The sequence below is a fragment of the Notamacropus eugenii genome, chromosome 1, assembly GCF_028372415.1.
Source record: "Notamacropus eugenii isolate mMacEug1 chromosome 1, mMacEug1.pri_v2, whole genome shotgun sequence".
Lineage (NCBI taxonomy): Eukaryota > Metazoa > Chordata > Mammalia > Diprotodontia > Macropodidae > Notamacropus > Notamacropus eugenii.
The window spans coordinates 577,080,295-577,096,919 of record NC_092872.1 but is presented as its reverse complement, the minus strand read 5'-3'; the positions used below and the strand labels follow the sequence as shown (position 1 = coordinate 577,096,919).

Below are 16,625 nucleotides of genomic sequence, written 5' to 3'. Positions count from 1 at the left end.
AACCACTAGACAAGTACAGTTGCATCTTGGCTAGTTTTAGTCTGATTAACTGGGCCTATTTCTGCTTTTGGCAGTTATAAAGATATGAATCAATAAAATATTATTTTTAGCTACAAACCCCTATGCTGTTTTTAGAAGTTATGACTTTCTCTATCTCCTTTCTCTTTTCTCATAGCTAATTTTTTTTTTTTGTAATATGGCACATTAAGGTTTGCAAAACACTTGACAAATATTTTATCACCACAGCATCTGTTGGAGGTAGGTGCTAATATTACCTCCATTGTACAGGTAAGAAGCAGACAGAGGTTAAGTAAATTCTCCAGGATCACACAGCTAGTGTTTGAGGCCATATTTGAATCATATCATCCTCTTCCTCTTCCGTATACATAGCCACCCTATCCACTCCTTTCCCCAAGCACAGGTGTGCATGTGCGTCGTTCCCCCGCGGTGTATACACAGTTCATCTTTGGCGCTTAAAGAGGTCTGACAACTTCATGATATTGGGGTCAAAGTTTGTTGTGTTTGACATTGGCAGATCAGTCCTGTATGAACTTGGAAGATGCTACCACAGATCAGGCACAAATAGTCCATTTGAACATCTGGGATGGAGATAGCTTTAGATATGCACAATTCCTATTTCCTTTGTCCTACTGTGATTCTGCTTTGCTCCTAGAGTATAGCACCTTCTTTGATGCAGGCGTGCCGTGGTGGGCACAAATCAGTACATTACCAATGAATATAAAGTCTTAGAAAATGAGTTTCTTTTAAAGCAAGTGGAAAGGCAGAAAGCAAACAGAGTCTTAATAAACAAGGACTGGTAATGTGTCATCTTGTGCTAGAAGAGAACAAGCATATGAGAGGAAGGGGCAAAGGATGGAGAGAGAGAATTGGGTTCTATCTCTGTAGCACTTTGAGTATAGAACTCTGTATTGCTCTGTCTGGTTTGAACTCATCTCTGAACGCATAGTCCTAATATCTGTGTCAACATCTTCTTGATCTTCATAGCACAATGCCTGGTGCCATATGGGCAGGGAGGCTGTGGAGTCACAACCCCTTTAGTCCTTGAATCAGAGTACACTGGGCATTTCTGTGCTGATGCAAAGGCATTCATCTCTAGTGTCTGCTCCAATTCCTTGACCAAAGGGATGCTTGCTATACACATCTCTAATATGGAGTTATTTCAAAATAGCCGTTGGGTATTGAGATATTTTATGGCTTTAGCTATGAGGATTTGTTGAGCTAGTCTCTTGAATTCAGTGTTCTTTATCGTTGTTCTTTCCAAATCAGGGTTATTTGATGGGCATGTATTGAAGTGAATGGGTAGCTAAGTGGCATAGTGGATAGAGTGCTTGGCCAGAAGTCAGGAAGATTCATCTTCCTGAGTTCAAATCTGGTCTCAGACACTTTCTAGCTTTGTGACCCTAGGCAAGTCACTTAACCCTGTTTGTCTCAGTTTCTTCATCTGTGAAATGAACCGGAGAAGGAAATGGCAAACCACTCCAGTATCTTTGAGAAGAAAATTCCAAATGGGGACACAAAGATTTGGATATGACTGAAATTACTGATCAGCAACAAAAATGACAGTGACATTGAAGTAGGTAGGAGGAAATGGTTTGTGGAAGTGAAGAGAAAAGAATGATCTTTACTTTTCTATTAGTGGCAATTTATATGGATTATTCAGCCCATGGTCTAAATGAATCTGGATCCTCACATACTTGGGTTCAATAGTAATTTACATCTCTGGCATGTTTATAGAATACTGGGGATTTCTAAAGTTAATTCATGTATTAAGCCATTTAATATGCTAACAAATCCTGTCAAGAAAGTGCACTGAGATACTACAACATTTATTTGCAGAAAAAATGATTAATGAAGCAACAATAATAACATGATTTTAGCCTGCGTCTGCAGTGATGAGGAGTCTTATTACTTTTCTGCGTCTGCCCCTTCCCCTCCCTTTGGGTTGAGAGCTCGCCCAAACTCTGAAAATGAAGACATGAGATCATGGTTCTCTTGGCAGTAGGAGCGAGCTGAGGTTAGTATTTAGCTCATATAGCTTTGGTATCCCTAGAAACTGTTCCAGCCAGTATCTAGCAAATCTCTCTTCATCACTGCATCACTACTATTTCCAAGCAACATCTGATTTGTTTTCTTCAGGAGTATTTATCAATCACCTGCCCACTGTTTTCCTGGTTCATCTTCGCTTCCATATGTTCATAAAACCAGCAATGACCTCAATTTCTCATCCATCTTCCAAGAATTCTCTCTACTAATCAGCCGCTCTTCTGTGAATGCAGTCTCATGGGAAATGAAGTCGTTCCCCCCTAATAAGCAATAACATTCTGGATCCAGGCATCCTGGGAAGAGTAGTCTTTTGTCTCTGCCATGTGTTCTGTAGCTATTTGCGTTCAGAGCTTTTTTTTTTTTTTAAACACCAGAGTCACTTATTTCTCCTTTCTCCCCGAATCACTGCCTAGCATCAGGTGTGTGGGACTTTACATATTTATTCCTTGGTTTCTGAAATCAAGAGAAATGTTGAATTGTTGGGTTGCTGATATCTGTAAAGGAATTCTTTAATGATGACAAAGACCTCTACAGTTTGTTTACTTACTTAACATGCAAGAGATAAGTTGGAAATGTCCTCCTAGGGAAATGAATGATAGTGTTGCTTCTGCCCTTCTTTAAATACAATGTATATTTTGTTTTTTGAATTGTTTTTATGGAATTCCATGGTGAGTAGCCAACATTTAATAAGCAAAACACAAAATCTCTTGGAGGGAGGTGAGGCAGATGCTCAAACAGCTGATTTGATGTTGGCTTTACTGCTTCTGCTATTAGGGAGTGTTCATTATACGCTGAGCACTGTGTCTATCTGGTTTCTGGCTTGTCCACCAAAAAGCTGCTGATGCCTCCTGTCTGTCTGTTGCATATTCAGCAATGAAGATCACAGTGCTTCTCTCCAATCATGAAAACTGTTGAAAAGAGTTGGGATGGAGAATAATCAGAGACTAACCAAGAAAAATGCAAGGGAAATAGTTAGGATTGGTCTACCTGACCAGTTCAGTGAGTACCACTGTCAATGCTTCCAACCTGTTGTAAAAACTTAGTCCTAGTTGTGAGTGGGTGCTCTTTTTGAAGTATTGAGCTTGAGATGTCTAGTTTTATACCTCACTAACTGAACTATCTTCCCCCCACCAAAATCCACCCTTTTTCCTAATGTTTCTATTTTGGTTGCAATCATCACCATCTTTGGGATCACTTTTTATCTCTGCCCTCTCATTCATACCACAAATCTAACCAATCACCAAGGCTTTTTTTTATTGGATCTCTATAACATCTTTCGCATCTGCTGCCTTCTTTCTACTCCTACCACAACCACCCTTGGTATGGTCTTCATTACTTCTCGTCAGACTATTGTAATAGCCTTCTTTTTAAAAAATACTTATTTTTTAACATTTCATTTAAATTATTTTTGAGTTCCAGATTCCCCCTTTGAGTAAACAAACTATATCAATTACACGTGTGAAATCATACAAAACATATTTCATATCAGCCATGCTATAACAGCAACAAAAAAGCAGGAATAATAAAGTGAAAAAAGTATTCTTCAGTTTGCATTCTCTCTCTAGAGGTGGATAGCATTTTTCACTTTTTCTTTTTAGTTTTCAGCATTCACTTTTATAAGATTTTGAGTTCCAAATTTTTCTCCCCCCCCCCCGATGGCATGCAATCTTGTATAGTCTATGCATGTACAATCATATTAAACATATTTCCACAATAGTCATCTTATGAAAGAAGAATCAGAACAAAAGGGAAAAACCACAAGAAAGAAAAAAAAAGAGAGGAAATAGTATACTTTGATCTGCTTTCAGACTCCATAGTTCTTTCTCTGGATGTCAATAGCATTTTCTATCATGCATCTTTTGGAACTGTCTTAGATTGTTGTATTGCCAAAAAGAACTAAGTCTATCAATGCGGATAATCACACAATGTTTCTTTTACTGTGGACAATGTTCTGGTTCTGCTCACTTCGTAGTATATCAGTTCATTCACATCCTCTCACTTGGGGATAGCATTTTTCATTGTGAGTCATTTGGAATTATGTTGAATCATTACATTGATCAGAGTACCTAAGTCTCTCACAGCTGATCAGTGTTATAAGTCTTGCTATTATTATATATGATATTCTTCTGGTTCTGCTTGCTTCACTTCACATCAGTTCATACAGATCTACGTTTTTCTGAAACCACTCCTTTCATCATTTCTTATAGCATAATAGTATTCATCACAATCATACACCACAACTTCTTTAACCATTCCACAATTGATTTCCTTCAATTTCCAATTCTTTGCTACCACAGAAAGAGCTGCTGTAAATATTTTTGTGCATATAAATCCTTTTTCTTTCATCTCTTTTCTTAATTTTCTTGCATCATCCTCATTTTCCTCTATCATTCTTTAATATCTCTTTCTTTAATGCTTTTTTTGTTGGACTTGATTCTAATATTTTTTCTTTGAGGCTTGACTTGTAGCTCTTTTCACTCTATTGTCTTCTGAGCTTGGTCTTAGTCTTCCTTGCCATCATAGTGGCTTTTTATGTTCAAGTTGTGTTGTTTGCTCACTTTTCTAGCCTGTTTTTTGACTTGGAACTTTATATTTAAAGTTAAACCCAGTTCGCCTTGGAATTCTGAGCTTCAGACTTTTTTTGTGCTTCTGTTTTGAGAGCTAATTTTGTGGGTCTGCAAGTTCTTGGTGATTCCAAAGTGGTATGATATGGGGAGAGGTGTGGTTACTGTTCTCCTTTTCTAGACTCTGTTCTTTACCCAAAAAGGGCCCCTAGTCTCCTGCAGCCACAGCACTAATTCCTCTTGACCCAGGATCTGAACCCATGGCCCCTGTTTTCTTGCAACCACAAGTGCTAGTGCCCCTCTCTACCTTGGAACTGCAACCAGGGCTTCTGCTCTTTTGTGATTGACCACAAATGCTATGATCCATCCTGGAACTGTGACCCAGATCTGCATATGGGCAATAGAATTACCAATCAGCATCAGCTGCACCCAGTGCTAGCAAAGGGTTTCCTGTAATCTCTGACTATTTGTCCAACCCCCATACTGTCTCTGGGCTGAAAGCTCCTGAAGCTGCTGCTGCTTCTGCTGCCATTGTTGCTGCCCCCAACGTCCACTGCAGAGTGCTCTGGACTGAACCCCACTCCTGGTGTTACAGACCTTTTTTATTGACCTTTGAAGTTGTCTTAGGTTGGAAAAATGTTTCACTCTGACCTTTTGTTGGCTCTGCCTCTCCACAATTTGATTGATAACATTATTTTAAAGTTGTTTGGAGGGGAATGTTGGGAGAGTTCTGTCTGTGCTCCACCATTTTGGCTCCTGGGGTCAATGTCATCTTCTCTAAAATTACACATATTTTTGTTATACTTGGAACTCAACCTACTCTAGTCCCCAGTATGCTCACTCATCTTTTATTTTGGCTAATTTTGTATTTTGCTCTCCTTTAAAATTCTGTCCCATTGTTGCATGGAATTGTTGAAAGAGTACTAGCTTTAGAGTCAGAGGACTGGAGCTCAAAACCCAACTCTGCTACGTACTAAAATAATTGATTTGATTAAATAACTGTGTGACCTTGAGCAAGTCACCTCACTTCTTTCAGCTTCAGTTGCCTCATCTGCAAAATGAAGCAATTGTACGAGATGATTCCTAAAGTTCCTCCTAAATTCTATATTAATGATATGAGGAACCAAAATTATAGAGATGCTAGTCTTTCACTCAAGGTCCAGTCTCTTATGACTAACTTACATGACATTCAAACTGCATGACTAAGATAGGCATCGTAAACTCAAATTTTAAAAAAAAGTGAACTCATTATCTTTCCTCTGCTATAACTATCCCAGCTTTCTATTCTCTTTTCTGTTTCTATTACTGACTCCATCATCCTTCTAGTCACACAGGTATGCTCCTAGGAAACAACCCTTAGCTTTTCCCTCTTCCTTAACCCCTAGTTGACAGTTATCAAATCTTGTTAATACATCTGTTCACTTCTCTACATTCACATAGCTGGTACACTAATTCAGGCCCTCATCAATATTTGCCTGTACTATTTCAATGACTTTCTAATTAGTTTCCTTGCATCAAATCTCTCTTTCCTTCAAACCACCCTCTGCACAGCTGCTAAAGTGAGACTCTTAAAGCACAAGTCAGACTATGTTACTCCCCAGGCTAAGGAGCCCAAGGTGTGTAGATTAAAATAAAAACTCCTCTATTTGGCATTGAAAGCCTTCTAGAATCTGACACCGTCCTTCCTTTCCAGTTTTCTTATACATTCATCTCCTTCATGTACTCTACATTACAGTCAAACTAGCCTACTTGCTGTTCCCCATATGTGGCATTCCATCTATCATCTTGCCTTTGCATAGGCTAATCCCCATGTCTGGGATATGCTTCTTACTCACCATCTCGTGGAACCTTTTATTGTTAATTCAAGAAACATTTCCTAAGACCTTATTATATGTAGGCACTGGAGTACGTACTGGGGATACAAAGACAAAAAAGGAAGCAGCTCCTGCCCTTAAGGAGCTTGCATTCTGTTGTGGAGATAAAACAAGATAATTTAAAGAGAATGAAAGTATTAATTACTAGAGGGAAGGATAAAGAAATGTTTCATGTAAGAGTTGTACCCAAACTGATCATTAAAATAAACTAAGAATTCTAAGAGGTAGAAATAGAAGTTAGAGTAAGTTCAAGGCTTGGGTATAAGCCTATATGAAGGCATAGAAGTGTAATCTCACGTTGAGGATAGCTAGTTCAGTATCTTTGTCTGTAAGACAAAAGATAAGAGTAGGGCTTTATAATGAGTAAAGGGGAGTTAGCAAAAATAAGTCTGAAAGTTTCCTTGGTCTAACCAAGGAAAACAAACCAAAGAAACCCCTCCATTTCATGAAAGCATAGCTTATTTTTAAAAAGATTTTTGTTGATTTTTTTCTGTTTCTTCCATCACCACAGCATCCCACATATCTCCCCCTTACCTCACATGAGAGCTATTCACTATGACAAAGAATGTTTTTGCTTTGTTTTGTTTTTTAGAGAGGAAAAAAATCAGCATAATCAATTGATGCTTTGAGAATGTGTAATGTGTAGCACCTATGGCCCTTCTACCTCCACCATGGGGTAGGTTGGGGATATTGACTCATATCTCTCACTTGAGTACTGCTTGATCTTTATAATTTTGTTCATTTTAATTTTTTGCTGTGTCATTGTTCATTCCATTTACATTATTTTATTTACCGTGTATATTGTCTTATTGGCCCTGCTTACTTCTGCATCAGTACGTATAGATCTTCTCATGCTTCTCTATATTCATCATACACATTATTTCTTACAGTGCAGTAATATTCCATTACATTAATATACTACAACTCGTTTAGCCATTCTTCAATCAGTAGGCTTCCACCTTATTTCCAATTTTTAGCTATCACAAAAAGTGGCACTATAATATTCTAGAATATATGGAGACTTCTTTCTCATCAGTTCCTTCCTTAGCATATAAGCCCAGTAACAGAGTCTTCAGTTCAGAGGTTCTGGACATTTTAGTCACTTTATTTGCATAATATCAAATTGATTTTGAAAATGGTTGTACCATTTCATACCTCCACCAGCAATTTATTAATGTGCCTCTCTTTCCTCAAACCCTTCAATCCTGAGTGTTGCCATTTTTGGGGGAGCGTTCACTTTTGCCAATTTGCAGGATGTGACAAGAAACCTCACAGTTGTTTTCATTTGCACTTTTCTTTTTTATTAGTGATTGGAAGCCCATTTTCATGTGTTCGTGAACACTTTGCAGTTTTTAGAATTCTTTGTTCACATCCTTTAACCATTTATCTTTTGGAATGGTTATAGATTGTGTTTTAATTCATTTCAAAAGAAAGAGGTCTTTATGGATTAGAAAGTGCACTGCATCTAGATCAGAACCTGCCTCTGATGCTATATTCCACATGGGATTTTGGAAAAATCACTTATCTCTCAATTTCCTGAACTTTAGAGAGAGGTAGGAGTGAAATCCTTTTCAAGTTTCATTCATGATCCTGTGACATCTTGCCTAATACTCAACTAATGTTTTTCAAAATTAGACCATTTGTGTTGGCAAAACCCTAATAATTTGCCTTTGTCTTCCCTTTGAAAGTAACAGATCTCCTCTAATTGCAAGTCTTTAGTTCTTTTGATTTAATGCTGTGGTTCATAATAATAACTTTGATTAATACTAATAAAAGCCATTTCCATAGCATTTCATACTTTGCAAAGCATTTTCCCATTCATTTTCTCATACATAAACCTAACAGAGAATATATGATTCATATGTGACAGAGGAGGAAACTAATAATCAGAAAGGCTAAATGACTGACTGATCACATGACTAGTTAGTGAAAGAGACAGGACGGTAATCTAGCTCCAAAGATCAAAGTAGATGTGTTGAAGGTTTATTGATGTGGAGATACAATAAATTCCTCAAAGTAAGTGAATGATTTAAAAATTTCCAAAAAGTTTCTGTTAGTAAAATTTCAGAAAGGAACTTAAGAGATTTAGCATTATATTTAGACTCCCCCCCCCATCCCTGCCTCCTTAGCCTCCCACATCTTTCCCCACATTCAGTGCTCCTTATAAAGATCACACCAGACAGAGTGATTAGAAAGAACGCCCAAAGAACCCGGAAGGCAAAAGGAAACAGTTTTATTGGATTTGCGGGGTGGGGGTGGGGAGTGGGAGAACTGAGAAGACACGTGTTTATTTTAAAATGAACAAATACTAGCTAATTTCAATTAGCTTTTTAGCTAATTTCTAATTAGCTAATTTAGCTAATTTCAATCAGCTTTCAAATTGATGTATGCTGGGTTTTTTTGTACATCACCATAGTTTCCCCCAGTTTCCTTCTTTCTAGGCTTCTCAGTGAACCATCCATAAAACAAAGAAGATAATATGGTACTATGTCTTTTCAGTCATCTTAGCTTTAATATAGGGCAACCTTATTCTTACCACCCATCTTCTCTTCACTCTCAAGCCAAACCTCTCCTATTTATTAGACCTTTCTCTAATATTGGAGGTTTACTTAATTAGTATTAGTTCATGTTTCTTGTTTTTATTTAATTATTTAATTATTTCATTCTTCCCCTCTTTCCCCTCTTCTCAGTTTAATACTCAAGTAAAAATCCCCATTCATTTCCTCTCCTTCAACTTGTTTTGCTTGTTAGTTTTTTTAAACTTCATTTTCTGTACCTTTAAAAAAAAAAAAGGATTTAACTCTCTTATTCTCTTTACTATTTATATTCCTTTTCTGTCTATTCTAGACTTTTTCTACTCATTTATTTAGTCCTTGCTTAGTCTCTGCATTCTTCATGGAATTAAAGTATCTAAGGTATCTATTCTTAGTTCCTTTTTCTAAATAATTTCTCTATTATTGTCCTATAGAACTTGTGCCCTAGACTTAATTTTTTCTTATTTTTTGTGCCTTATTCTTAGAAATAACTTTTTCTTTAGGTGATAGAGAGGATATTGTCACATAGTGGGAGTTTTCCTATGTTTCAGATTGTACAATTCAGTATTGATGGTTGTCTTCCCATGGTTACTTTTTCCCATTTTTTTGAAATCTCCTTCCTTGATCTATTTCTTCCCATTTTTCAGTCACCTACAGAGCTCTGATTTTCCTTCTCTTGGGACAGGATTAATGGTGTCTCTTAAACACCAAATTCCTGAATAGTACACATTATAGAATATCCCTTTTCTGTCATGGAATTGCACCTCAATGGCACTTCCTCCCACCACTGAGACATTTTTCCCTTTATTTCTCCATTTTTCAGTTTCTCTCACTCATTTTCCTGAGAACTCTCTTCTTGAGAGACTATAGAAGTTATTTTCCATCCTGTAATCCTTTAACTAGATTGGAGTACAACATATATTTTGCTCTATCTTCTTCTTCCCCTCCATCTGTTTATGTATCTCCCATTCTGTAATTTAATATCACAAAAATTAACATTATTGCTTTTTTGTTTCTCTGTGGTTTTCTTTAATTTCTGTGTATTTGCATTCTCGATCAATCATTCTCTTTTTTAATGTCTAGACTCTTTTACTTGATCTACAAGTCGTATTTACTTCTATCATATTAATATCTTCACTGCTGGTTTATCTGCTTAAGCTCAAGGTCTCTAATTGAGTTTTCTTCCCCCTAAGATCTTTGGCAATTTCTGTCTTTTTTTTTCCTTCTTATATTCTGTCACTTACTTTATGACTCCTTGCTCTTTGAATATGATTTCTCTGGGGGCTGGACCTCAAAGCCATCTCAGCCTATTTCCGTGCTGGGCAATTCATAGTTCACCAGTCTCAGGTTCTGTCCCCAAGGACTTCTAGGGGGAAAGATTTGGCCCCAAATGGATGCTAGACTCTCCCTTAGGCTTAGTGGTACCAGACAGGCACACTTGTGTCCTCTTCCATTCCTTCATCTGAGTTCACTTGCTAAGCTCTGTTGTAGCACAAGATACTGCCACAGCTTGAGCAAACTTCTGTCTTTTGGATTTCTGTGGTATTAGGAGGAGGAAGATGTGTAGAGTTGAATTCTGTACAAGACTGTAGATTAGTTTGTGTACCCTTGCTACAGGAGCATGGTAGTGGAGGAAAGGGTGCTGAGTTAAAATATTAGGGGCTAGTTAGTCTTCTAAGCTATCAGTTTATTGAATTGTTACCTCATTTGGATTCTTGGTGTTCTAATCTTGAATACTGCTAAAATTGTTTTATCTCTTATGCATAATTTCAATTTTTAGAGGTTTGAGAGGTCATGAGGATGAGAGAAAAATGACTGGTTCTCCATTAGTCATCTGACCTGGAAGTTGGTAACTGATTAAAAAAAACTAATCAGATGTATACGATTAGTTTTATTTCCTTGAAGTGGTATTCACTGGCTTTGTTTTTAAGGGAAGAGACTTGAAAGAAGTGAGAGTATGCCTTTGTCATCCATTTGAGGGATATCTTATTCAAATGGGAATGATTATTTCTTCTGAAGATGGTGATGGAAAAGCTACCAAGAAACACAAAAGGGATATATCTATGAAATACTGGGTGTCCTCAAAAAGGCATAAAGCCTATTTCAGCCCTAGGGGAAGCAAAGCTTTTTGGGTGGTAATCATACATTCTGTGGACCCCACGGAGTTAGTAGTCTTCCTGCTTGCTTTGTGCCCCCAAAACAAATGTTCCTTACACTGTTATCAAGGGAAATGCCAGACTGGGATTTGAAGTAAAAAACAAAAGCAAACAAAAATGAAACCTGCACTAAGCTTGCAGTTTATCCCTGAAGTCAAGGGAGCCATGGCCAAACAAGTAGAAGCCATGAAAATAATCACAATGAAAGATACGATGAGATCACAGGGCAGGCAATGCCTTCAGTTTATATTGACTAGCTAGGGAAGAAAAAAGATTAGGTAGTCATACTATAAATTGAATTTTTCTGTATTTAAAAGATAAAAATGCCAACAACAATAACAAAATACTTTGATGATTTTTTTGTTTATGTGTAGGGGCTGGAGAACATAGACAAGCAACTTTCTTCAGATGCCTCATCTCCAAAAACGGCCAATTTAGAAGATGGTGGAACTTTTAAGTATGACTATTAAACCATATTATAATACTTTAGTTGGAATGAGATTTCCCAAATTGCTTACCTTAGTTATTAACATTTGTGTGTGTGTGTGTGTGTGTGTGTGTGTATGTGCTTTGAGTGCTAGGATATTTCAGTAGTGATGGGTAAATAGAGGTTAATTTTATTACCTAGGAAAGACAAACAGTAAAATCAGAAAAATTGCCAGATGATTTGTGAAATCTTATCAGATGACCATTATATAATTGACCTTGGTTTGGCCATGGAATGTGAACTGCGAAGCTGCCTTCAGGCCAGCAGCTTACCCAACATTCCATGGGATTCAATTGTTCTTTAGTAGCTTGGCTTTGGAGAACACGGAAGCTAGCAGAAAGAAAGCAAAAGAAAAACCAGTAGAATGTCAGAAAAAGCTATTGGAGGTAAAGAGACAACATGTAGAAATTAGGAGCCAGTGCTGAGAGATAAGTCACGAAAGCTTGCTGGAGGCTTTGGAACGATCCTGTGAAGCAGTGGCCCCAGTGGGAGTGGAAGCACCAGGAATCCATAGCCCCAGTGCAGTGAGATCTTTCCAGAGTCAGGACTAAAACATCAATCCCCTGCACTGGTCTGTTTTCTAGTTAGCTTGTTTATTCTTTATTTGTTTCTTTTAGATTGTAAGACCCTGAAGAGTTGAACATGCCAGTAAAAACAAGCCCATCGGAGCAGCTTGTCAAATGAAGAACAGGTAGAGCACCCATAAGCCCAATGGAGCAACATGCCCCACAGAGACCCTTGACAGAAGGAACACTCTTGGTGAAAGCAGTGAAGTGATATTACCAGAAGATATCCTGGGTGAGAACAGCTCAATGACATTGCCAGAAAAGAATCAGAGTTTACCAGAAGATCTCACACACAGGCTTTGAAACATCAGAAGTGTAATTTGCCCATCAAGAAAAATTTCTATACACAATCGTTCTCACCCTGGTCATATGCGTATCTTGTGGCTATGAGGTGTGTGGCAATATTCTATTGAAAATCTTTTTATTATGATATTTTGTTGTTTCTTTTCTTTGAACTGATTGAATTATCTGATTGATCAGGGAAAAAGTAAACACAATGACTGGAACTTGTGAGCTATCATCTTGTGAGTGGATGTAGAGATAAAGAGTATATTGAATTGGGGGTACGTATTATAGGGACTCACCATTTGAGAGGGGATCTATACCACAGGTAGCATTACAATTGTATAAAGAGAATTTAGAGAGAAGTTACTAAATTCTATCTTTAAGGAAATCTATGATGGTCATGGTACATCTATCTTGTGTCTTCCATCTCCTGCTGGGAACAGTGTGTCCTCTGAGGGAAGGTGGCAAGGGGCCAAAGCAGGCATCTTTCATCTGCCCCAAAGGATTTCTTCCTGCTTCGAAACTGGACCCTCATTGCTGCTGGGCAGTCTACCATACCTCCCTTATCAACTCACCATCCCACTCTCCATAATAGCTCTTTGTCTTTCCTCAAAGCTTCCATGATTCCTTCACTATTTCTCATCTGAGATCCTTCCCTCCTGATTTACAGAAGAAAAAAAATTGAGAACATTCTCTGTAATTTTCTTCTATCACCCAGATGAAATCTACCACTATCCTCTTTTATCCCTGTCTCACATGATGTAGTGGCCTTACCTTTACTCCTAACCAAGACTAACCCCTCTGCTTATTCAAGTAATCCCATTTTGTCCTCTCCTCCAACAGATTTACTCCTCTGTTATCTCCACTCTTTCACTTATTTTCAGTCTTTCCCTTTCTCTTGATTTATTCTCAGCTGACTGTAAACATGTTCATGTCTCCCCTGTTCTGAGGAAAAAAAACAAAACCCGGAAACCTCACTTGCTCTTTCCCTCCCAGCCAACTGTCATCCTACATCTCTTCTGCCCTTTGTAGTCCTTGGAAAGGCCATCTGCAGTAGATACCTCTACATACTCTCTTCTCACTCTTTTAAACCCCTTACAATTTGGCTTCTGGCCCTATCATTCCACTGAAACTGCTTTCTCCAAAGATACCAATGATCTCTAGGTTGCTAGATGAATGACCTCTACTCTCCTGGACCTCTCTGCAGCCTTTAACAATGATGATCACTCATCTCTCCTTGATATGCTTTTCACCTGTTGATCTTATCAGCTCCCTTGGATTTAATTACCGCCTCTATGCTGGTGATTCTCAAATCTACCAATCCTACTCCAAACTCTGTACTGACCTCATCTTGCCTTTCCAACATCTGGATGTCCAGTAGACATCTTAACATGTCCAAAACAGAATTCATTCTTTCCCTCTACATCTTTCCTCCCTCCCCTATGACAGTAGAGGGCAACACCATTTTCCCATTTCCTCAGATATACAACCTAGGAGTCATCCTCAACTCATCACTGTCTCTCACTCCTCCTGTCTAAGCTGTTGCCAAAGCCTATCAATTTCACCATTACAACATCTCTGAAATACATCCCCTTCTCTCCTCTGATAGTGCCACCCCTCTAGTACAGGCCCTCATCATTTCATTGCTGGACTAATGCAATAGCTTGCTGACAGTTCTGCTTGCCTCCAAGACTGTCCCCACTCCTATCTATCCTCCATTCAGCCTCCAAAGAGATTTTGTTAAAGTTACCCCCCCTCCAAAATAAACTCCAGTGGCTCTCTATCACCTCTAGGATCAAATACAGAGTGCTATGTTTGGCATTCAAAACTCTTCACAGCGTAACCCCTTCCTACCTTTCCAGTCTCTTTACATAATCCCCTTTCATGTACTCTTTAATTTGGTGACACTGGCTTGTTCCATGAACAAGATAATCCATCTCTCTGCTCCCAGCATTTTTTTGGCTGACTCCCATGTCTAGAATATTCTCCCTCCTTAATTCTGCCTACCAACTTCCATGGTTTCCATTAAGTTCCAACTTAAATTTTACCTTTTACAGGAAGCTCTTTCCCACCCTTTTTCATTCTAGGGTCTTCTCTTCTTAATCATTTCCTGTTATCCTGTATGTAGTTTGTAACTATTTGTTTGCATGTTGTCCCCGTTAGATTGTGAACTCCTTGAGGCAGGGGCTGTCTTTTGTCTCTTTTTGTATTCCCAAGCACTTAGCACAGTGCCTGGCACAATAATAGGTGCCTAATAAATGCTTATTGATTGAAATTGATTGGTTGATTGATTGCAATGGCCCCTGTACAATCAGCTTGAAGAACTAGGGAAGGAGAAATGAGTAGGCTGTTGGAGAGAGAAGAGAGAGCCCAGTCTTCAAGCGTATTATGTATGTATTTTATACTTTACTTGATTCAGGTCACTATGTATTGAGCAGTTATTTTTACTATATTTTAGGAGTTTTAGTCATCATTAGTTCAAAATATTCCTAAGTTTCCTCATCTGTAAAATGGGGATAATATACACATTACTTAAGTTCACATACACACACACACACACACACACAAACTCTCTCTCTCTCTCTCTCTCTCTCTCTCTCTCTCTCTCTCTCTCTCTCTCTCTCTTTAGGATCATCCAGTTCAAGCTGCCAGCAAGGGCAGTGAGAGCGGCATGACTCAGCTTACTGCTCTCAGTCTGCATAGTGAAAAGGCTAATAGATCTGGAGTTGAGGTCTGGATTCACTTGTGGACTTTGTTCCTCAGTGGTTGTATGGTCCTGAGTCAATAACTGAATCACTGTGGGTCTCCACATCTGTAAAATGAGTGATTGAACTAGCTGATCTTCAGGCTTCTTTTCTACTGATAATCCTAATGTAACCTGGGGTTTAAGTCTGATGCATTTACATAATGCTCTCTTCACTGATGGGAAAAAAAATGATTACTCAAAGCTTCATAGGTGTTTGCTTGAGGAACAGAGGTGGCAAGAGCTTGAGAGAGTTTCTTGCTTCCAGCTTGGAAAGAGGACATACAAGCCCTTACCATCTGTCCCTCATGTAGACATACAACTTCTAGTAATCATTCTTTCCATTAATGAGGAGCCTTGTGTAATGCGCTAGTTATATAGTCAGTAAAAAAAAATACAGGCCTGTGATTTCATTGGTGTGGAGAATTTCCATAGTGTAAACTCACTCTGTAGGCAGCTGCTGGGGACCTGTCTGTCACTTACAGTCTTAGAGAGTTGTCTCGAGCATTGAAAAGATAAAGTGACTTGCACAGTCACACAGCCAGTATGTGTCAGAGGCAGAACTAAAAACCAGGTCTTCCTGATTCCAAGTAATACTCTCTCTACTACTTGACTGTATTTCTTAGGAATCTAAGTAATTCAGGGAAAAAAAATTTCCTTTTGTACCTTCATTTCTTCTAGTGCATGGTAAAAACTTCACCTCGCTCCAAATGGGAATACAGCCCACCCTTGTATTCTCACCAGCTATGAGTGAAAGTATCACTATTAAAAGGTTGGTCTTAATCAATGCTTTTAGCTGATGATAATTAAGGAGAGGATTATAAATTTCCTCTGGAAGAACTATGCCATTTATTGTTTGTTTCAGTGAGATCAGCTGTTTCGAGGGATCCACAAAGAGGTATTAATCATCTACTTCCCATAATTTTTCATTGTTAGAATTTCACAGTTAGAATTTTTAAGGAGATTATTTCATTATATTAATCCCATGTTTAGAGATTTCCCCAATCTTTGTCACTGATTCATCATCTACAAATGCCTCCAAGCTCTAAGTATCTAAGCAGATTTTTTGCAAGAAGAGAAAGGAGAGAAATAAGAGAGGATGGGCAACTTTTCTAAGACAGTCTTACTAAGAGTGACACCTAAGGTGCTTCAATGGGGGACAGGGGAAGGAACTGCTTAACTAGGGATCTGCTAGCTAAAATCTGCCCCCCTGATTTTATCTGGTGCTAAGCCCTCAGAATGTCCGTGTTATGTGATCATTAATTGTTATTACCTTAAATACAGTACCCTTGGAATCACTCTGCCCCTGGTCACTCTGGCCTTAAGATCATTCAGGCCCTTTATTAAGAATT

The 16,625-nt window shown here is 38.3% G+C and overlaps 1 protein-coding gene across 1 annotated transcript in view; it reads left to right on the top strand.

Moving 5' to 3' along the window:
- Positions 1 to 14,805, top strand: part of GPCPD1 (glycerophosphocholine phosphodiesterase 1) — a 102,615-nt gene extending 87,810 nt beyond the window's left edge. Inside the window, exons 21-22 of the mRNA XM_072634407.1 lie at positions 11,567 to 11,649; positions 12,297 to 14,805. Coding sequence (XP_072490508.1) covers positions 11,567 to 11,649; positions 12,297 to 12,303 — 90 coding nt within the window. The 3' untranslated portion in view covers positions 12,304 to 14,805. The remainder of the gene's footprint in view (positions 1 to 11,566; positions 11,650 to 12,296) is intronic.
- Positions 14,806 to 16,625: the final 1,820 nt, after the last annotated feature.